General features: G+C 42.4%; 1 protein-coding gene across 1 annotated transcript in view; it reads left to right on the top strand.

The window, feature by feature from the left end:
- Window positions 1–20,833, top strand: part of DCAF5 (DDB1 and CUL4 associated factor 5) — a 109,535-nt gene that overhangs the window by 38,519 nt on the left and 50,183 nt on the right. The window contains exon 5 of the mRNA XM_084630267.1: window positions 731–860. Coding sequence (XP_084486393.1) covers window positions 731–860 — 130 coding nt within the window. The remainder of the gene's footprint in view (window positions 1–730; window positions 861–20,833) is intronic.

Here is a 20,833-nt window from a genome sequence, read left to right as displayed (position 1 = left end):
TGATGTTATGTGTACCAGGTATGTTTCCTCTGAACTTCAGCACATCTCTGTGAATCACAAAACTATTGAATAATACTTAGAATTAAAAATAAGTGACCAAAGCCAGTGATTCTCTGACACTGATCTTTAGAGCATTTGTGATCTGCAGAATACGAGCTAGTGATCTGTGGAGAGATGGCTTCTCACATGGTTCTGACTCTTCCCCCTTGTTTTTAGCTGCTAAGTTTCATTAAGTAATGTTACTTTTCCATGTAAGCAAGTACTGCTGCTGCCTTGTATGAATGGGGAGGGCTCCATTAAATGTATTCCTTCAGTAAATATGTGGTTTGCACTATGAAACTTTGAGAACCTCTGATTTAAGAACCTACTGACTAAGGAATTCATTCCTCTGATCAGCTTTTGCCTTCCCTCTTAATGAGATTGACATTTTGGATCTGTATAATGTCATGGCCTTAAACTCTTCTGTTAAGCTTCTATGTGGAGAATTTTCTTAAAGTCCCATATATGGGATTTTTCCACACTGGGCAAAGATGATATATGTGGGTAGATTTCAAAACATCAGTTACATTGTTTGGAATGTGTTTAACTTAAGAATCTGCAGGAAAATCTGTATTTTCAGATCACTATATGGAAATGGCATAGTGAGTTGCAAAATCATTGCATCAGAACAATTGCATGCACTGTTTGTTCTTATGTCTGAAATCTTCATTTTTTTTTTTTTTTTCAACAGAGCCCTTCTGCTTGGCAAACTACCCATCAGCCTTTCATAGTGTGATGTTTAATCCAGTAGAACCCAGACTACTGGCTACTGCCAACTCTAAAGAGGGTGTGGGACTCTGGGATATTCGCAAACCACAGAGGTAAGAGCTGGCTATCTTTATTCTCATAGAGTTTTATGTTGTCTAATCTTCTTTTCGTAGGTGCTGGCATGCCATTCAACTAGCTGTGGTCCAACTGTGGGGTGGTGAAAAAGGACCTGAATGAGGGGCACAATAAAAAAAAAATTGGGGGCATGAAGTTTTGCAATAATGGAGGGTTAATTTTTTCAGTGTATATATTAGAACCTTGATTTTATACGAAAACTCCTTTTATTCATAATGGAGCTTCATCTCCCCAGGAGTTTTGGAAAGCTGCAAGGCTCACCAGGCTATTATCACTGCGTCTTAACTTTACACCCTGCACTGATGCACTGAAATACTAGTAGAGTGTGCAACCTTAGTGGAAGCTAGCTGTTTTTGAGTAACAGGAGAAAAAGCCATCAGTCTTCAAAGTCTGTGCCTTGGGTGAACTGACCCAGCAGCGACTCTGTTACCCAAGAGTTTTAGATATTCAAAAAGTCCTATGGATACCAGACTTCCATTGTCTCATTCAACTTCATTATTCTGCATTTCTGGCAAAAATTTACAATTTAAAAATGAGATCATAAGATTACAGTATGAGGGGAGATATACTTCCTTTTTAAGTGAGGGACATCCCTAATGTGCAACATCTGAGTGTGGTATGTGCACTTAGGCTTTTTCTGTGGAGTTGCTTTTTCTCCCCTTTTACAAATTTAACTTTAGAACTAAATTTAATTTTCTCTTGATTATCATAGTCTGAGAATTCTTTTGAGCAGTTCAAGTACAAAATTTCCCTTTTTGTTTTTTCTTGTTTTGTAATTGGAAATACGCAAATGTCATTACAGGGAGAGTAAAGAAAATTGGCATGTGCAGATAAATGAAAAGAGAGAATTCCAAGACAATGAATTTACAGTGATTTACACTGCCCATAGCCCCAGATTTACAATTTTATTCTGACAACAGCACACTTGTATTTGGTCTGCCCTACCAGTGGATAAGTAACAATCTTCATCTAATGGAGTTAGATTAGGACTGGCTTTTATAGAAAACTCATTTAAACATGTTAAGACAGTGGTTCTCAAAGCCGCTCCGCCGCTTGTTCAGGGAAAGCCCCTGGCGGGCCAGACCGGTTTGTTTACCTGCTGCATCCGCAGGTTCAGCCGATCGCAGCTCCCACTGGCCTGCTGTGTACTATGTTTACATTCCAGGTTGCAGTGCACTATTTTTGTTTAGACAAGCCCTAAATAATTACTAACAGTTTAATTGTAGAATTCTGTGTCCCGGTTTCACTGATACAGTCAGGTTCCCAGCTCAGTTTTTTTCCTTTGTCAATACTATAAAATATCTTTTTTTGCTTGTAAAAAGATAAACAATCTGGGCTCTTTGTTTCTGGCTCACCCCTATCTGTGGTAATAAAGCTTCCATGGTTGCAACTCAGGGCTTGTCTACTTAGGGAAATTTACTGGCATAACTCTACTGCTATAACTCTCAGTATGGACAGTTTTATTGTAGAATGAGTGCCTTTTTATAGTTTAATTTATGTCATGACACAGCTCTCTATTCCAGAATAAGTGTCCACATGGGGAGTTATAGCAGTATAGTTATGCCAGAAAATTGCCCCATATAAATAAGCCCTTAGTTACCAAACTCCTAGATGAGCCAGAATAGAGTGAAATGTGCTCTCCCAAATAGCTGGATGGGCTGTGCTGGGCTAGCATGACTAGAAAGTAGCCAAAATTATTGTCATTAAAGGTAGTAGAAATGATCTTGAATAAATATATGTAAGATAGTACATGCATAAAATGATACCAACTTTTTTCTGGCCATAACAGCACTCTCTTGCTGACCAGTTTATACTTTTCTGTTACCACATTTAGACCTTTATTTCCATCCTGACAGGTCTCTGTGTTGGTCTCTAAGTAGTCAGTAGTGATTTTTTTCCCCTCAGAGCCTGCTGCTTCTGTCACCGACTTGCAGAATAACTAAGAACTCCAATCTTAAGACACTGTTCTGCCCCATTGCTTAGCCTTAGTAATATGTAACTTACTGCAGAATGGAGAGTTCGGGGGCGGAGGGTGGCAGGGAAGGGAGGAATAACCAACTTTTGCCTTTATTTCAGAGCACACTAATTTAATCCATACTTGTATAGCTTTGTTCTTGCTGATACCTACAATTGTCACCTTAAAAAGAGTTACCAATCAGAGTGTGTTCTGTCTTTTGGCTGCTATTTATATTGTTCTGGATTTAACAGGTTTATTTTTGAACAAAATAATAAACTTTGCAGGGAGAAGTTGAATCTCAGACACATGAAATCCTCATTTAGGGCAAGATTCTGCATCTCTTACTCAAGAAAAAGTCCCATAATTGACTTCAGTGAGTTTTTTCACTGTCTAAGGGCTGCAGGATTAGGCCGCTGAGGCCTTGACTGGACTGGAATATGTTGGCAAAGACTTACATATTTGAAGAGTAGTGTGTAGACAAGGTACTCTGCCTTTAGAACAAAGGTGGGCAAACTGTGGCCTGCAGGACAGTCCTGCCCGGGCCTTGAGCTTCCGGCCAGGGAGGCTAGTCCACTGCCCCGCCTCTCCCGCAGCCTCAGCTCGCCATGCTGCCAGCGCGGGAGGGGGCTGCACTGCAGGAGCAGGGGAGAGCAGGAAGGGAGGCTCACCTGCAGCCACAAGGGAGCAGGCGGGCGGTGCAGGTGGCCAGAGCGTGGCAAACGCAGGCGGAGGACTCAGGAGGAACACCGGGCGGCCACGCAGCTGTCTGGAGAGAAGCGGCACTTTGAAGGGGAAACCGCTGCTTCTCTCTGGCTGCACAGCTGCCCCTGTTCCTCCTGAGTCCTCCGCCCATGTTCACAGGGCAGCATTCTGAAAGGGGCTTTAGAGGGGGGCCTCTCAGGGGGCGGGGGTGTGGATAGGGGTCGGGGCAGTCAGGGAGCAGAGGGGGTTGGATAGGGGGTGGAGTCCTAGGGGGGCAGTTAGGGGCAGGGGGTCCCAGGAGGAGGTGGTCAGGGGACAAGGAGTAGGGAGGGTTGGATGGGTTGGGAGTTCTGAGGGGGCAGTTGGGGATGGGAAGTGAGACGGGGCGGATAGGGTTAGGGTTTGGGGAGGCACAGCCTTCCCTACCCAGCCCTCCGTACAGTTTTGGAACCCCAATGTGGTCCTCAGGCCAAAAAGTTTGCCCACTCCTGCTTTAGAACGTGTTAAACTGGTCAAGTTAAAGCAACTCAATGAGTTAAAGGCTGGATGCCTTGTCTACACTAGACTCTTCAGCTGTGTTGGCTAACTTGCTAACCGCCTTAACATCACCTCTTTAAGCTCTAGTCTAGACAAGGCTTTTGTGTAGTTTCAGAAGTATGCCTCAGCTGTTGTAGTTGTATACACTGGAGGATGTTGTGTGATATAGCAACTCCCACCCCCAAGCTGGCTGGGATGGTGAGAAGGGGTCAAAATAAACTGTGAACTTATATATCTAGGAACAAAGAATGTAGGCCATAGAGGGTGGGGGACTCTATCCTGGGAAGCAGTGACTCTATCCACCATCTCCTCCCCCCCCACCCCCCCCCCCGAAGATTTCTTCAATCCACTGAACATGAAGTCAGTGTGATGCTGTGGCCAAAAGGGCTAATGTGATCTTTGGAGGTAGAAACAGGGGAAAAGTGGAAGGAATAGGGTGGTTACATTACCTCCTGTGTGTCTCGTTAATGCACTGCTACTGGAATACTGCAACCAGTTTTGGTGTCAACAATTCAAGAAGGCTGTTGATAAATTGGAGAAGGTTCAGGGAAGAGCCATGAGAATGTTGAAAGGATTGAAACACCTGCCTTATAGTGATACTCAAAGAGCTCCATCTGTTTAGCTTACAGAGAAGATTGAGGGATGACTTGATCACAGTCTATAAGTACTTACAGGGGGAACAAAAATTTGAAGGTCTAGCAGATAAAAGTATAACAAGGTCCAATGGCTAGAAGTTGAAGCTAGACAATTTCAGACTGGAAATAAGGCGTAATTTTTTTAACCGTGAGGACCACTAACCATTGGAACAACTTTGTGGTGGTGGCTTCCCTGTATCTGGTGATTTAAAAATATATGCTCAAGTTCAAACAGGAATTATTTTGGGAAAGTTCTATGATCTGTATTATGCAAGAGGTCAGCCTAGATGATACCCTAATTCTAGCCTTATACCCTATGAATTAGCTGGGTTATAATTTCAGGTTATTTTGTTCCAAAATACAAAAGTCTTTGCCATTTGCGCTAAGGAGAATTTCTATCAGTAATGAGGCTTTTATACCTTCTGTTCGTCAACCACTAGAGATTAGCAACCATGACACTACAAGAAGCAGCACTCCTCACCCCTTCTAACTTAACCATAAAAACTGTGAAATATTTTTCAATTTCTGTTCCTACTGTATGAGTACAACTTGTCCCGGGCTTTGAAATGGATCAGCCTTCCGATTAGCAGAAGACAATAGCAGCTTTCTAACTATTGCAGTGTAGTGATAAAATGAAAAGCCAAACTTTCCTCTAAATATGTGGGGAAAAATAGGGACAATTACACAGGATTGAGATAGGACTCAAAAGTTTCATTGGTCAAGTCTTAAATTCGATCATGTACTGACTAAATGAGTCCCAGGTTACATCTTGTATGAGAGACTGACCAATAGAAAGAGCTAATCTGTAAATACAAGCCAAGTCAATTAACTGTTTTTCTGTTGCCAAACTGATTCAACACAGCAAGTGCATTTTTCTGTTGCATTGATATTTTGGGAGTCTTGAGTATAGTGCTTTGGCCCCTGTGTGCCAACATGTGAAGTGCTGATACAGCGCTGTTTGTGTTTTATGAACCCTAGCTGGGGCATATGGTTGTTTTGTCAAAAGAAACAGATCTCCAAAATCATATGGGCCTTACTTATTTTCCTTCTTTCTTTAATAATACCTTAGTACCATGTTTAGTGAGCACTGTAGGGAATATGCTACACTGCTTTTGCAAATCCTTGAGGAGGATGACTATTCAGACTGAGGTGTCATAAGGCTTTTGTGCCACTAGATGGTGTCTAGAATCCATATTGTGTACCCAAAAAACATGTTTGTGTGTGTCTTAAAAATTGTCTTTGCTTACAAGAATGAAGTGTATAGTACAGAACTGCCTGGGGTAAGTAAATAAGGCAGATTAAATATTTTCTCCTTTTGACATGTCTAATTACACAGTATTTTTAAGTTCTCAAGTTTTCCACTTTTTTTTTCTTAATCTGGAACCTGTTAAAGGATATACTGTCTCTTTCTCCATCTCAGTTCTCTCCCTTTAGTAAAGTCAGATGAGGTTTATTCTTACCTATGTCAACTAATCTGGAAATCACTTGAGATCAGAATGAATTTAGGCACCTCTTGTTTTTGGCCATCTTCCACTTTTGAAATGGTCAGCAAACAAAACATTCCCATGAACTCCCAATAGTGCTTTGTGACTGCTGTTCATGATGAGGATGGTGTGTTTGCACCCCTATGCCTCGTTCTTGAAGGGTGAAGGTGTTAAATCCTGCCCAGGAACAAGTGTCTTGTTTGGTTGAGTGAAAGGGGGAGAAACTGAGTAGTTTCCTTAGGGGATTGGTAGTGAGATACGGAACTCCTCACCTATAAGAGACTGGTTCAAATCCAACTAAGGTTTGTAGTGACCAAAAGTTACCATCTGATGGCTGTACTATGACTTCTAGCTCTTGTCACATAAGTCAGTCTGCTTTCAAGTAGGTGGGTGTCCAGGTTAAGACAGTAGCTTTCACCATCACTTTAAAAACAAAACAAGCAACTCCTAAAATCAAATCAGCTCTTAGTTGCCTTGTAGAACTTCTTTCCTCAGCTAAGAGAACAGTCCTCCAATATCTTGCCCCTTCAGATAAGAAAGCTATTTGCATAAATTGTCTAAAATTTAACTGAGCCTAAGATGCACTACTATTCATACAGAATTTACTAAAACTAAGAGGGCTGGCTTAATGAATCTCATCCACATTTGCATCTTGATTTGGAGCCTGGTCTTACTGCCTCTCTCATACTCCAAGCCCAGGAAGCAAGTTCCAGCCCTGTAGGTAGGGATTGCCTTCCCATCAATTAAAGAGCAGATCCTTTGGACTCGAAGGATGTTCCTTCCTGTCTGAATGTACTGGAAAGGTGGGGGCTATCATGTGGAAAATGTAAAATGGGGTAAAATTCAGTGCGTCTCTGGGACTCCAGTAAAGTCAAAAAGAGAGCATTTCTCTCCCTGTCTCCCCAAAGAAAGTACTGAAAGGTGGCTTTGTAGCTCAAAGCAGAACAGCTTGTAAAGAAGCCTCTGCAGTCACAGAATGGACTCATCCTAACTGTATTAGTGGGAGCAAGGAGAATATAATAGTCTCCTTGACCCACTTAACCCCTTGCTATTACAAGCCATTGGATTTCAGTGAACTGGCACACATGGCATTAGACTATAGATATGCACCTTTGCAGGTATCATTTGTACATACTAAGGCACTAAAGTAATAAGTCAGACTGTTTCTTCTTAGCAGTAGCTTAGTTAAGCTACTAAGATTGTTTTGGGAAGAGCTCTCACTGTGTCATACCAACAGTCAGGATGTTAACATGTCAAGGTGTTCCCGCTGTGAATGAAGCGAAAGACTTTGGAAGTTGTGCATGTGAGATACATTGGGTTAATACAGGTTGGTTCTTTAACAAGCTTGCCAGAAAAGCACTATCTGAGGCTGGCTTTGGTTGGTTCTCTGCAAGCTTTCACAATGGTACATGCATAATGTAACTGCCGTCTCCAAGTGTTGAGCAACAGCACCACCAAGTGAAATGGATGGGAACTTCAGGTGGCCTGCACCACTGAAAATCCAACCCTTAACTCCTTATTGGTTTTTTTATATTACCTCAGTCCTGTCTACCTGTGTGGGTGTGAGCTAATGGAAACTTGAAGAGTTAACTTCCACAATGCTGGGTCCAGTGTAAGGCCTCTACACTCTGCTATGCAGTGTGACATTTTCCCCCTCCCACCTGGCAAATAAGTCTACTATGGAACCTTTGTTTTGAATCCCATCCATTATGTGAGATGTAAGAATAATTCTGATTCCTAAGGAAAAAACGTAGTCTGGGCTCTACTGACTTTTCTCCTAGTTAAAATTAATGGGGTGCTATTTATTCATATAATATTTTCCAGTGGCTCTCTCCAGTACTCCCTCTGCCCTCTTTCCCCCCCTTGCTGTGAATGACATAAACCTCCATTATGGAAGGGCACTTATGAGTTTGAATGTTAGTTAAGCATTGCTACTGGATCTAGACAGCCTGAAATAAACAGCAACTGTAATGTGCTCTCCATTCCTTATGGAAGTAAAAGATCTGTACGTAGTCTGATTTTATGACTGTGCTTTAAGTAGAGCTCTGTTCATAAAAGGACCTATTTTGAGGAAAGGAACTGTGGGGGTTTGTTAGTGCTTCTTTGTGACCATATTGTGGCACCAGTCTCATGTTCCATAGTGTCAAGTGATAAGAGCTGTGGTATTCAAATGGGGAGAAAGAAATTAGTAATCGCAAGAGCAGACAACATGGTACCAACAAATAAATGCTAATTCACAAGCTTTGGAATTGCAGAAGTCCCTTCAAATGGCCAAGAAACCACATCCCTTTGGTTGGCTCTGTATAAGCACTAACTGTTTAATTGGTTCAGTACAGTAAAATTATATGCTCGCGCGCGCTCTCTCTCTCTCTCTCTCTACATATATTATTTTGTGTTGGGACATCTGCCAGCCTTTTTTTCTAAATGAAAGTCGTGCTGCTGTGTGCAGCAAAAAAAAATGCATTTTTGTCAACTATTAGTCATCAGCATTTTTGTCAACTCATTTCCTCTTTCCTGTCATTTTTGCCTTTTGATGTGTGTTTGACTAATTTTGTACCTGTTGAAATTACTGGTCTTAGCTAGTAGAGGCAGGACAAATAAATGCAGTGTAAACTCTCGCCACCACAGCTCTACCAAAGCACCTCAAATCTGACTTGCAGTCCTCTCCCACAGTTCTACAAATGCATCTCAGACCTAAGTTATAGCATCCTCTTACTCTAGTTCTGTGCTGCCATGCAGCTCAACTGATACACCTCACGCTTAACCTGCACTACTGGCTATTGTTCCACACCTGGGCTCCTCCTGGCAATGCATAATTCAGTACAAGTGTCCTACATGCCTAGATGCTAAATTGAGGTTTGCGCGTTTATTTCCAATTGTGTCTGAAGACCACTTTTTACCACTGTGAAAAGTAATGCAGCAAACCACTGAAACTGATAGTGCAACCCTATTGAATTTGTGGAGATCTTTGGTACTATGCCAGATTTTGTAGGATAAGGATTTTTGTATGGTGGTAGTTCTATGTTTGAGGGTGTTAAAGCCTTCAGCATAATTACTGTTTTGGAAATGGATCAGTTGTTGAAGATATTGTGATTTCATTCAGACTTTATCCACCACTTGACCTGTGAGTCCTGTTTTCTTCAGGGCCGAGCATTTCTCTTTCCTAAAGTTTTACATGCACATCTAATCTTTGGTGGTAGCTTTTGGAAAAATGCATTGCTCCAGTGGTTTAAAAGCAGGGGTGCTGCTTTAAATCTGTAAAATTTGCACAGCAAACTGCTAGTGTATTTGCTGCCAAATATTTGTACTTCTGAGATGAACACTTTTCTAATTTGCTGGTGTAGATACCCATACACACTTACCTAAGATATTTCTAAAGATGCTTATCACTAGGTGTGTCTGTGTGCTGCACCTGGGAAGTGTGATTCCCAGCCTGGGTAGACAGCCTGTGTCTCCCTCACTTAGTAGTGTGGATGTTGCAACACTGGTGACAACTTGGGTTAGCTAGCTGCTTGAGTGAGTCCAAGCCCACCAGACCCATGGTCTGAGCTTGAGTGGCTAGCCTGTGCTGTAACATCCATGTTGCTGTTTTTAGTGTGCTAGCTCAAGCTGAGGTAGAGCCAATCTGTCTACCCACGATGGGAATTGCACCTTATAACTGCAGTGTAAACATACCCAAAGAGTCTCTGCTGGATACAACCTGGTAGAAAGAAAAGGAGTACTTGTGGCACCTTAGAGACTAACCAATTTATTTGAGCATTAGCTTTCGTGAGCTACAGCTCACTTCATCGGATGCATGCCGTGGAAACTGCAGCAGACTTTATTTATACACAGAGAATATGAAAAAATACCTCCTCCCACCCCACTGTCCTGCTGGTAATAGCTTATCTAAAGTGATCATCAGGTGGGCCATTTCCAGCACAAATCCAGGTTTTCTCACCCTCCACCCCCCCACACAAATTCACTCTCCTGCTGGTGATAGCCCATCCAAAGTGACAACTCTTTACACAATGTGCATGATAATAAAGTTGGGCCATTTCCTGCACAAATCCAGGTTCTCTCACCCCCCTCCCAAAAACCACACACACAAACTCACTCTCCTGCTGGTAATAGCTCATCCAAAGTGACCATTCTCCCTACAATGTGCATAATTAAGGTGAGCCATTTCCAGCACAAATCCAGGTTTTCTCACATCCCCCCCATCCCCATACACACACAAACTCACTCTCCTGCTGGTAATAGCTCATCCAAACTGACCACTCTCAAAGTTTAAATCCAAGTTAAACCAGAACATCTGGGGGGTAGGAAAAAACAAGAGGAAATAGGCTACCTTGCATAATGACTTAGCCACTCCCAGTCTCTATTTAAGCCTAAATTAATAGTATCCAATTTGCAAATGAATTCCAATTCAGCAGTTTCTCGCTGGAGTCTGGATTTGAAGTTTTTTTGTTTTAAGATAGCAACCTTCATGTCTGTGATTGCGTGACCAGAGAGATTGAAGTGTTCTCCGACTGGTTTATGAATGTTATAATTCTTGACATCTGATTTGTGTCCATTTATTCTTTTACGTAGAGACTGTCCAGTTTGACCAATGTACATGGCAGAGGGGCATTGCTGGCACATGATGGCATATATCACATTGGTGGATGTGCAGGTATACGAGCCTCTGATAGTGTGGCTGATGTTATTAGGCCCTGTGATGGTGTCCCCTGAATAGATATGTGGGCACAATTGGCAACGGGCTTTGTTGCAAGGATAAGTTCCTGGGTTAGTGGTTCTGTTGTGTGGTATGTGGTTGTTGGTGAGTATTTGCTTCAGGTTGCGGGGCTGTCTGTAGGCAAGGACTGTCCTGTCTCCCAAGATTTGTGAGAGTGTTGGGTCATCCTTTAGGATAGGTTGTAGATCCTTAATAATGCGTTGGAGGGGTTTTAGTTGGGGGCTGAAGGTGACGGCTAGTGGCGTTCTGTTATTTTCTTTGTTAGGCCTGTCCTGTAGTAGGTAACTTCTGGGAACTCTTTCATATTCTCTGTGTATAAATAAAGTCTGCTGCAGTTTCCACGGCATGCATCCGATGAAGTGAGCTGTAGCTCACGAAAGCTCATGCTCAAATAAATTGGTTAGTCTCTAAGGTGCCACAAGTACTCCTTTTCTTTTTGCGAATACAGACTAACACGGCTGTTACTCTACAACCTGGTAGGTACATCACGCTTTTTGAGGTTGGTACTGCCGTCTCTCTTCACCCTCCATGCCTTTTTAGAGCTTGTCTTAACTTTGCAATAGACTCGGGATCTTACTCAGATGTTGCCTCTGACCTGGCTTTTGTCTATGTGCAAAAAAACCTCTCATCAGAGTATGATGGTGCTTTACACCTGAACTAGCTGGTCTGTCCTGGGTTATAGGCTAAAGCCGGAGTGCTGCTCATGCTCAGGCTGGTAACTGGCCCACTTTGCAGTCTGACTGCAGGCTAAACCACTGAAGTGCTAATCTCTGCTTACTGCAATACTGAGAAACATGGGATTTGATCACAGAAGTCCTAATGGCTCACATGAGTGAGTATGGCAACAACGTATGGGCACAGTAACTTGAGTGTGGCTTTACCGTGTTGCTGCTCACACCTGGGCTAGGCTAACTTGGGTACCGATCACTTGAGTTAACTATGCAGTCTGTGTCCATTAGTAACAAGCTTCTGTGTTTGAGCTCTGTGCTGCTGCACCCCTTTCCCACTGAAGTGTGTGTTCTCAAACTCCCAGTAGAGTCTGGCTTGCTCCAGACCATAGTCTTTTGAACCCAAGACTGAGATTTGTAGCCGCTTGAGCTCTGCTGCAGGTCAGAGGGTCCAGAGCTGAGAAGAAATAGACACTGGCTGGTACTGCTGAAGTGTTACTGTGGTAAACTGTTTTAGTTGCCCAAAAAGAGAATGGCACTATATGCTTGTAGTTCTGTCACTTCCCCCACCTCCATTCCTTCACATTTATATGGGCTCTGAACTAGGAGACCACTTGTGGACACTTAAAAAAAAATCTTACTAGTTGCTGATAACTGGTGTCATCAATGGTTGCAGGGGGGTACTGAAAACTAATCTAAAATATAGACAGGACCAAACAATTTTCAACACACATTCAGAAATTGTGGTTGGACCTTACTCTGAACCGGTTCTTCATATTCTTCTATGTAGGAGTGCCAGGGAGAAGAGGCAAGGCTGCTTTTTAATTTGAATCTTCTACACTAATTTTGTTTTTCCTTTTTTGCAGAGAGGAGAGGGTGGCAAGGGAGTGGAATGGGGTAGTGGCCCATCTCCAAAGTGAAACTTTGGAGGAGTCTGACAGTTTTTTGAGTTGAATGGCTTCTTATTAGTAACAAAACCTGTCACTATTATCTAAGGATCTCAAAGCTTTTTACAAATATTAAGACTTGCTCAGTGTCCATGTGAGAGAGGTAAGTGTATCAAAATGAATATTTCTAATACTTAGATAAATTAGGGGATCCAGGTATACATATATAGAACATAATGCCCAACTAGTCTGGAAAAACAAACTCTTCTGTCTGAGAGAAGAGAAGCTATACACATGTTAAATGGACTTTATTCACAAGGGGTTGTTTGTGGGTCCCCTTGCAAGGGAGCTGCTAGCCTTTTAGGGAGAAGGAGCTCTAAAAGGAAGTTACTGATTGTGTTCACCAAAGTTATTGATGCAAGCAAGCAATCTGTGATCTCTCAATTGCAACTAGGAAGGCAATTTCTTTTTGGCTGGCTATTAGAAGCATAATTAAACAAGGTACAATTTAAAAAAAAAACAACATTTTTATAGGTAAAAGTATGACCTCCATGTCTGTGTGTAATTAGAGTATTTAACACCTGCAGAACAAAGACTAAATCACTCATAAAAACACAGGCCAGGAGCCAAGCAAGAGGGAAGGGGGGACAATAGAGCTATTCACTGGCATAGGGGTGTGTCCTAAGATGGATGTAGTGCACTTTCTAGATATACTTCTTCCTTAGACAAGGCATTGCTTTGTGATAGCTGTGAAATGGCACCTTTGTGTCTCAGCCTTGTCTCAAAGGTCAAATGACTTGTCCATTTATAAGGGGTTTATTTTCCTTTGTCTTGTCTTTGAAACTCAGGGTGAATTGTTAATGAACTTGTTTGTTTTTAGTTTGCGTGTTTTGACAGTTCTCAAGGTGCCCAAGACTGAGAGTCACCTTGTTACCCCTGTGCCCCCAGCGAGAGGGAGACTTGTGTGTGTGCTTAACTGTGTCAGCTCCCTGATTCCTCCAGCCTGTTAGGCACCCAAACAATCTTGTCTGGGCTATGCCAGCCATTACTTTGCCTTGCAGATTAACAGTAGATGCTGTCTGGTCCCTGAGGCCCTTTGAAGCATTCCCCTGCAGTGTTCAGTTGCTTATCCATCGAATGCTCTTAGTAATGCCAGATATGCTGTCCCTAAGAGAACAGTACACCCCAGTTTGTATGATTCAACTCAGGATCAATACCTTGTACAATACCACAGCACTGAAATATATCTATAGTGAAAACAAGAATAAGTTTCTTATCAAGAGTCGAGAGAGAGTAAGTTAAGGATAATGGAAGTAGAAGGGTTACATATAAAACAAAATACACAATTGCTAGAGACTAGTCTAAATGTAACAAGCTAACTTCTTGTCTAGAGTGGGCTTATCTCCCCCAATGCTTTTTTGCAACATTTCCAGCTGAGGCTGGTTTTGATCCCGTTTTCATGAGTGTAAACAGTGTTCGTTTACTTCATAGATGCAAGATAATGGGGTGCTTTCCTTGTCCCTCAGCTAGTCCAGTAAACCTTTTGAAGTGCACCCCCAGATAAGACTTTTTTTCCCCCCCTGCCGTTCAGCTCTTCCTGATAAATTGCCCAATCCTTCATCTGCATGAAGGTGACTGTGAATGAGACAACACTCAATTTACATTTCAACAGATAGATGGGTAAACGTATCTGGTCTGGAAAGAAACCAGTTTTTCACTTTTGCCTGGAATTAACACTTTGATGCAAACTATAAGAACACATTTCCAGTATCTAGTAGGAATACATATATGTTACAATCATAGTCATTATCAGCGTGACACCAGCTTTTAGCGTAAACATCACATGATATTCTTTATGGATAAATACCTTGGAAGTGGTGTGCTGTGCGTTGTGAGTTTCAGGTCTGTTAGGAACTGCTATTACAGAACAGTAAACCCTTTGCAGCTGGTACCCAGTGGGCCTCTGTGTCACATGTAGGCGGTGGTGTAAAAGGAGTGGAGTGATCTACTGCTTTGATTACATGTTTCTCTTGTGTACATTCATTTCTCATGTGCTTGAGGAAAGTGGCAGAGGGATGGGCTGAGTAAGGATTACCTGAGTAAGGTGTGTTTGGGAAGGGAAGCAAAGTGCATGCTCATAAGAAAAGGGATGCACTCTGTGACCACATAGTAATTGACTCTTCTCCTTTTATTTCTCTTACTAGTGCCAAATCAGTCCCACACCAATGGTAGTGACCTGTGCTAGGAATATCTTTTGTGAAAGGGTACCTGTAACACTTCCAGCAGTTATATATTAACTTTGCTTTGCTTTGATTCCAGAATAGCGTTGGCAGTGAATAGGTGCAAGGCCTTTGTGAAAGGTATGACCTTTCCAGCATACATATTTTCCTGCCTTGGTTCAGTACTACTCAGTTTCATTTTATATAGCAGCTTTCATGAAAACTACATCACTAAATCCTTTATGGAACAGTCAATAAATGGGAGCATGAAAGGATATTAGAGAGATTTTTTGTTTTTTGTTCCCCCCCCCCCCGGAAGAATAAAAGTAACTTCCCATAACAGACTGGGAGTCAGAAACCCTGACTTCTGTTTTCAACTCTGTCATGTTGTCAGCTGGGCAAATCTCTCTACCTCAGTTTACCCATTTATAGGGAAGCATGTGATGCTTAACTGGCTGGTTGTAAATCTCTGTTTTGATCCTCTCTAATGGAAGGACTAATATAACAGCAAAACCCCCGTAATCAATCACCTGTTACTTAAGAAAGTTGTGATTACTTTTGATGCCAAAGAGGTGTGTGGCTGCACTTTCTTTCATTTACTTAGCAGTGTCAGTCCTGGTGTGTGTGTACTAGTGTCGAACATCATGATAGTCTTGCAGTCTGACTCTGGCACAACTGCTTGTAGACTCCCTCCTCAGGCCCTACGCTACCAGCACTCCCAGCTACCTTCGAGACACCACTGACTTCCTGAGGAAACTACAATCCATCGGTGATCTTCCTGATAACACCATCCTGGCCACTATGGACGTAGAAGCCCTCTACACCAACATTCCACACAAAGATGGACTACAAGCCATCAGGAACACTATCCCCGATAATGTCACGGCAAACCTGGTGGCTGAACTTTGTGACTTTGTCCTCACCCATAACTATTTTACATTGGGGACAATGTATACCTTCAAATCAGCGGCACTGCTATGGGTACCCGCATGGCCCCACAGTATGCCAACATTTTTATGGCTGAATTAGAACAACGCTTCCTCAGCTCTCGTCCCCTAATGCCCCTACTCGCGCTATATTGATGACATCTTCATCATCTGGACCCATGGAAAAGAAGCCCTTGAGGAATTCCACCATGATTTCAACAATTTCCATCCCACCATCAACCTCAGCCTGATCCAGTCCACACAAGAGATCCACTTCCTGGACACTACAGTACTAATAAACGATGGTCACATAACCACCACCCTATACTGGAAACCTACCAACCGCTATTCCTACCTACATGCCTCCAGCTTTCACCCTGACCACGCCACACGTTCCATTGTCTATAGCCAAGCTCTACGATACAACCGCATTTGCTCCAACCCCTCAGACAGAGACAAACACCTACAAGATCTCTATCAAGCATTCTTACAACTACAATACACACCTGCGGAAGTGAAGAAACCAATTGACAGAGCCAGAAGAGTTCCTAGAAGTCACCTACTACAGGACAGGCCTAACAAAGAAAATAACAGAACGCCACTAGCAGTCACCTTCAGCCCCCAACTAAAACCCCTCCAATGCTTTATTAAGGATCTACAACCTATCCTGAAGGATGACCCAACACACTCACAAACCTTGGGAGACAGGCCAGTCCTTGCCTACAGACAGCCCCCCCAACCTGAAGCAAATACTCACCAGCAACCACATACCACACAACAGAACCACTAACCCAGGAACCTATCCTTGTGACAAAACCCGTTGCCAACTGTGCCCACGTATCTATTCAGGGGACACCATCACAGGGCCTAATAACATCAGCCACACTATCAGAGGCTCGTTCACCTGCACATCCACCAATGTGATATATGCCATCATGTGCCAGCAATGCCCCTCTGCCATGTACATTGGTCAAACTGGACAGTCTCTACGTAAAAGAATAAATGGACACAAATCAGATGTCAAGAATTATAACAGTCGTAAACTAGTCGGAGAACACTTCAATCTCTCTGGTCACGCGATTACAGACATGAAAGTTGCGATGATATAACAAAAAAACTTCAAATCCAGACTTCAGCGAGAGACTGTTGAATTGGAATTCATTTGCAAATTGGATACTATTAATTTAGGCTTGAATAGAGACTGGGAGTGGCTAAGTCATTATGCAAGGTAACCTATTTCCCTTTGTTTTTTCCTACCCCCCCACCCCAGACATTCTTGTTAAACCCTGGATTTGTGCTGGAAATGGCCCAACTTGTTATCATACACATTGTAAGGAGAGTGATCACTTTAGATAAGCTATTACCAGCAGGAGAGTGGGGTGGGGGGAGGTATTTTTTATGCTTTGTGTGTATAAAAATATCTTCTACACTTTCCACAGTATGCATCCGATGAAGTGAGCTGTAGCTCACGAAAGCTTATGCTCAAATAAATTGGTTAGTCTCTAAGGTGCCACAGGTACTCCTTTTCTTTTTGTGAATACAGACTAACACGGCTGTTACTATTACTTTACTTTAGCAGGTTTCAGAGTAACAGATTCACTTCAAGTGCAGCAGTTTTTAATTCATAATGAATTACCTTTCCAGACAAACATATTGCCTTCCCTGGCAGCTGCGTACCTTTATTTTTACTGATGTTAAATCAGCTTCATTTCAGAAACAATAATTTGTGCCTTTGTTTTTGTCTGAAGGTCACCTTCCTATGGCATATCTGGTCTCTCATCAGTCTGGTTATCTGGTGGAATCTGCTGTTTGTTTGTTTGTTTTTTTGCTTTGAATCCTACTTACTTATATTCCCTTCACACACCATCACCTTACCATACAACTGCTACTTTTGACCAATTTAAATAATAAAATCCTAAATCAGAGAATTTAGAGATGGAAGAGGTCTATTAGGTGATTCAGACCATTCCCTGTGGTCATAGCAGGATTGTTTTTTAAATTCTCCACTTGGCTTTTTAAGTCAAACAAAGGGTCTTCTGTTTCTGTTGAAAAACCATTTTACAGTCTGGTAGATCTCGCTTATTATTTAGATTTACAGCGGCTCTTAGAGGACCTAAGCAGGGATCAGGGCTCCATTCTGCTAGGTGCTATACAGATATGTCATGAAGATGATTCAGAGGTTGAGCTCTCTGGGACAAGTTTATGAGAAGACTCAACAGGTGGATGAAACAAGCAAATGGAGAGGGGATGGAAGGAGCATTAGTTAACAGTAAAATAAGCATGATTTTGCAAAATCAGCAGTAGTCTTGACTCAGCTGCCTAGTTGTTATCTGGCTGTGTTCTGTAGGCATAATGGTGGAGGTGAGTCTGAAGGAGGAGTTTGAAGAATAATTTTTTTTTTAATGCTTTCCTCTTCACCCTTCCTCCCCCCAAGCCCAAAAGTCTGTAGCTTTGTCTATGAATAAAGGACAAAATGGAAGAAGGCACAAAGATATATGTGAAAGAAGTGAACTGTCTAGAAAGGCTGAATTCATTGGCAGGGCAAAGGCAGCGTTCAATGGCCAAATTAGATGGGGCAGATCTAACCAGGGCCATCCCTATCCATATGCAAAATACGCAGCTGCATAGGGCATCAGGAAATTTTTGGGGCACCAAATTTCCTGGTGCCCCACGCAACTGTGTGCTGCTCCAGCCCCTGATCCACCTCTTCCCCATGGCCTCCGCCCCAGCCCTGCCCCCGCCCCCAGTCCCACTCCCCTGAGGACTGCAGCAGGGGTTGGCCCTGCCCTGCACTCACCAGGTGGCAGGAAGTGGAGCAACCCAGCCCCAGCCAGCTCCACTCTGCCAGCTCATGCTGGGGGGACAGGGAGGAAACTGCCCCCCAAGCCTGCTCTTGCTCCCCCCCCCCCCCATGGAGGCTGGCCTCGCCCCCCACCCCCACAGGCAGGGGGCTGTGTAAGGCATCGAAATGGCTAGGGACGGCCCTGGCCCTAACCCAGGGAAATGCTTCCTGATATTTATCCAGCTTTACCAACTCTTACAAGTTTGTCATAAGTCTTGTGATATTTATTTTAAAGTCCCAGCTCCTGAAGTCAATTATTTTTGTTTTGTTTTAATGAAAGTTTTTTAGCCTTCCTGGTTGGGGAGGAAAAACTTGAAAATGAGACTTAAATGAACACTAGAAGAACCAGAAAGCAAACCCTCCTCCCCCCCCCGACTCCCTCAGATTTTATAAATATAAAATTTAACCTCATGATTTTTAAACATATTTTGTTTTTGGTCGGGTGATTTGTGGATTTGTGCTGGAAATGGCCCAACTTGATGATCACTTTAGATGAGCTATTACCAGCAGGACAGTGGGGTGGGAGGAGGTATTGTTTCATGATCTCTGTATGTATATAATATCTGCTGCAGTTTCCACGGTATGCATCCGATGAAGTGAGCTGTAGCTCACGAAAGCTCATGCTCAAATAAATTGGTTAGTCTCTAAGGTGCTACAAGTACTCCTTTTCTTTTTCCTAAATTTCTCCACGCTTTATCCAGTCTGGGAGGATGTAGTATATTGTGCTTATGTGGGGTTAATTTTTATATGGGAAGACAGACCTGGAAGCTTAATTTTGCCCAAACTTGTTTTTTCACTCTCCAAACAAAGACTCCCAATTTCCTGTGAAGGATTCTGGGTAGTATCATCCTACAGGAATTACCCGTACAAAGTATTTCTATGATTAGAAATACGACAGGGCCTTCCGAACATTGTCCTCATACTATTAAATTATATTAGAATTCTTAGGAACATCTTGTATGTGTAGATTAATTTTACTGTATGCGCTGCTGGGCTATTTTCACCTCCCTTTTTTATGTTTCACGGGCATTAACAGACCTCAGAACTCAGTAGGGGGGGGGGGAATACCAAAGTAACCAACCTCAAAAAGAAAAGGAGTACTTGTGGCACCTTAGAGACTAACCAATTTATTTGAGCATAAGCTTTCGTGAGCTACATTGCATCCGATGAAGTGAGCTGTAGCTTACGAAAGCTCATGCTCAAATAAATGTGTTAGTCTCTAAGGTGCCACAAGTCCTCCTTTTCTTTTTGCGAATACAGACTAACATGGCTGTTACTCTGTAACCAACCTCAGTAGCTTAACTTCAAAAAGGGGAACTACACAAAAATGAGGAAGTTCATTAAACAGAAATTTAAAAGGAACAGTCACTAGTGAAACACTTGCAAGCTGCATAGAAATTGCTTAAAAACACTGTAGTAGAGGCTCAAACTAAATGTATACCCCAAATTTTAAAAAGTCCGAAAAATGCTACCATGGCTAAACAGAGTAAGAGGCAGTTAGACAAAGACATCCATTAAAAATAGGAAGTCAGATCCTACTGAGGAAAATAGAAAGTAGCATAAACTCTGCCAAGTTAAGTGTACAGGTATAATTAGGCAGGCCAAAAAAGAATTTGAAGAGCAACTAGCAAAAGACTCAAAAACTAAGTACATCATAAGCAGGAAGCCTGCCAATCAGTGGGGTCCCTGGAGGTTTGAAGTACTTAAGGAGCACTCAAGGAAGATAAGGCCCTTTACAGAGAAGATAAATGAATTCTTTGCATTGCTGTTCACTGCAGAGGATGTGAGTGAGAGATTTCCACAGCTGAGACGTTCTTTTTAGGTAGCAAATCTGAGGAACTATCCCGGATTGAGGTGTCAGTACAGGAGGATTTGGAAGAAATTGATTAAACTAAACAGTAATAATTCACCAGGACCAGATGGTATTCACCCAAGACTGCTGAAGGAACTCTGATATGAAATTGCAGAACTACTAATTGTAGTCTGTAACCTATTGCTTAAATCAGTCCCTGTACCAGATAACTGGAGGACAGCTAATGTAATGCCTATTTTTAAAAAAAAGGCTCCAGGGGCAATCCTGGCAATTACAGGCTGTTTAAGCCTAACTTGATCATCAGGCAAATTAATTCCATTTTTACTATAGTTGCAATGATCAGACACTGATGAACATATGTTGAAGAAGAGCCAACATGGCTTTTATAAAGGAAAATTATGCCTCACCAATCTACTAGAATTCTTTGAGGCTGTCAACAAACATGGACAAATGTGATCCAGTGGATATAGCTTTCTTGGACTTTCAGAAAGCATTTGACAAGGTCCCTCACCAGAGGCTCTTAAGTCAAGTAAGCAGTCATGGGATAAGAGGGAAGGTCCTCTC

The sequence above is a fragment of the Lepidochelys olivacea genome (genome assembly GCF_965140295.1).
Source record: "Lepidochelys olivacea isolate rLepOli2 genome assembly, chromosome: 6".
NCBI lineage: Eukaryota > Metazoa > Chordata > Testudines > Cheloniidae > Lepidochelys > Lepidochelys olivacea.
Note: the sequence above shows the minus strand (reverse complement) of the source record. Positions and strands in the feature narration are given on the sequence as shown.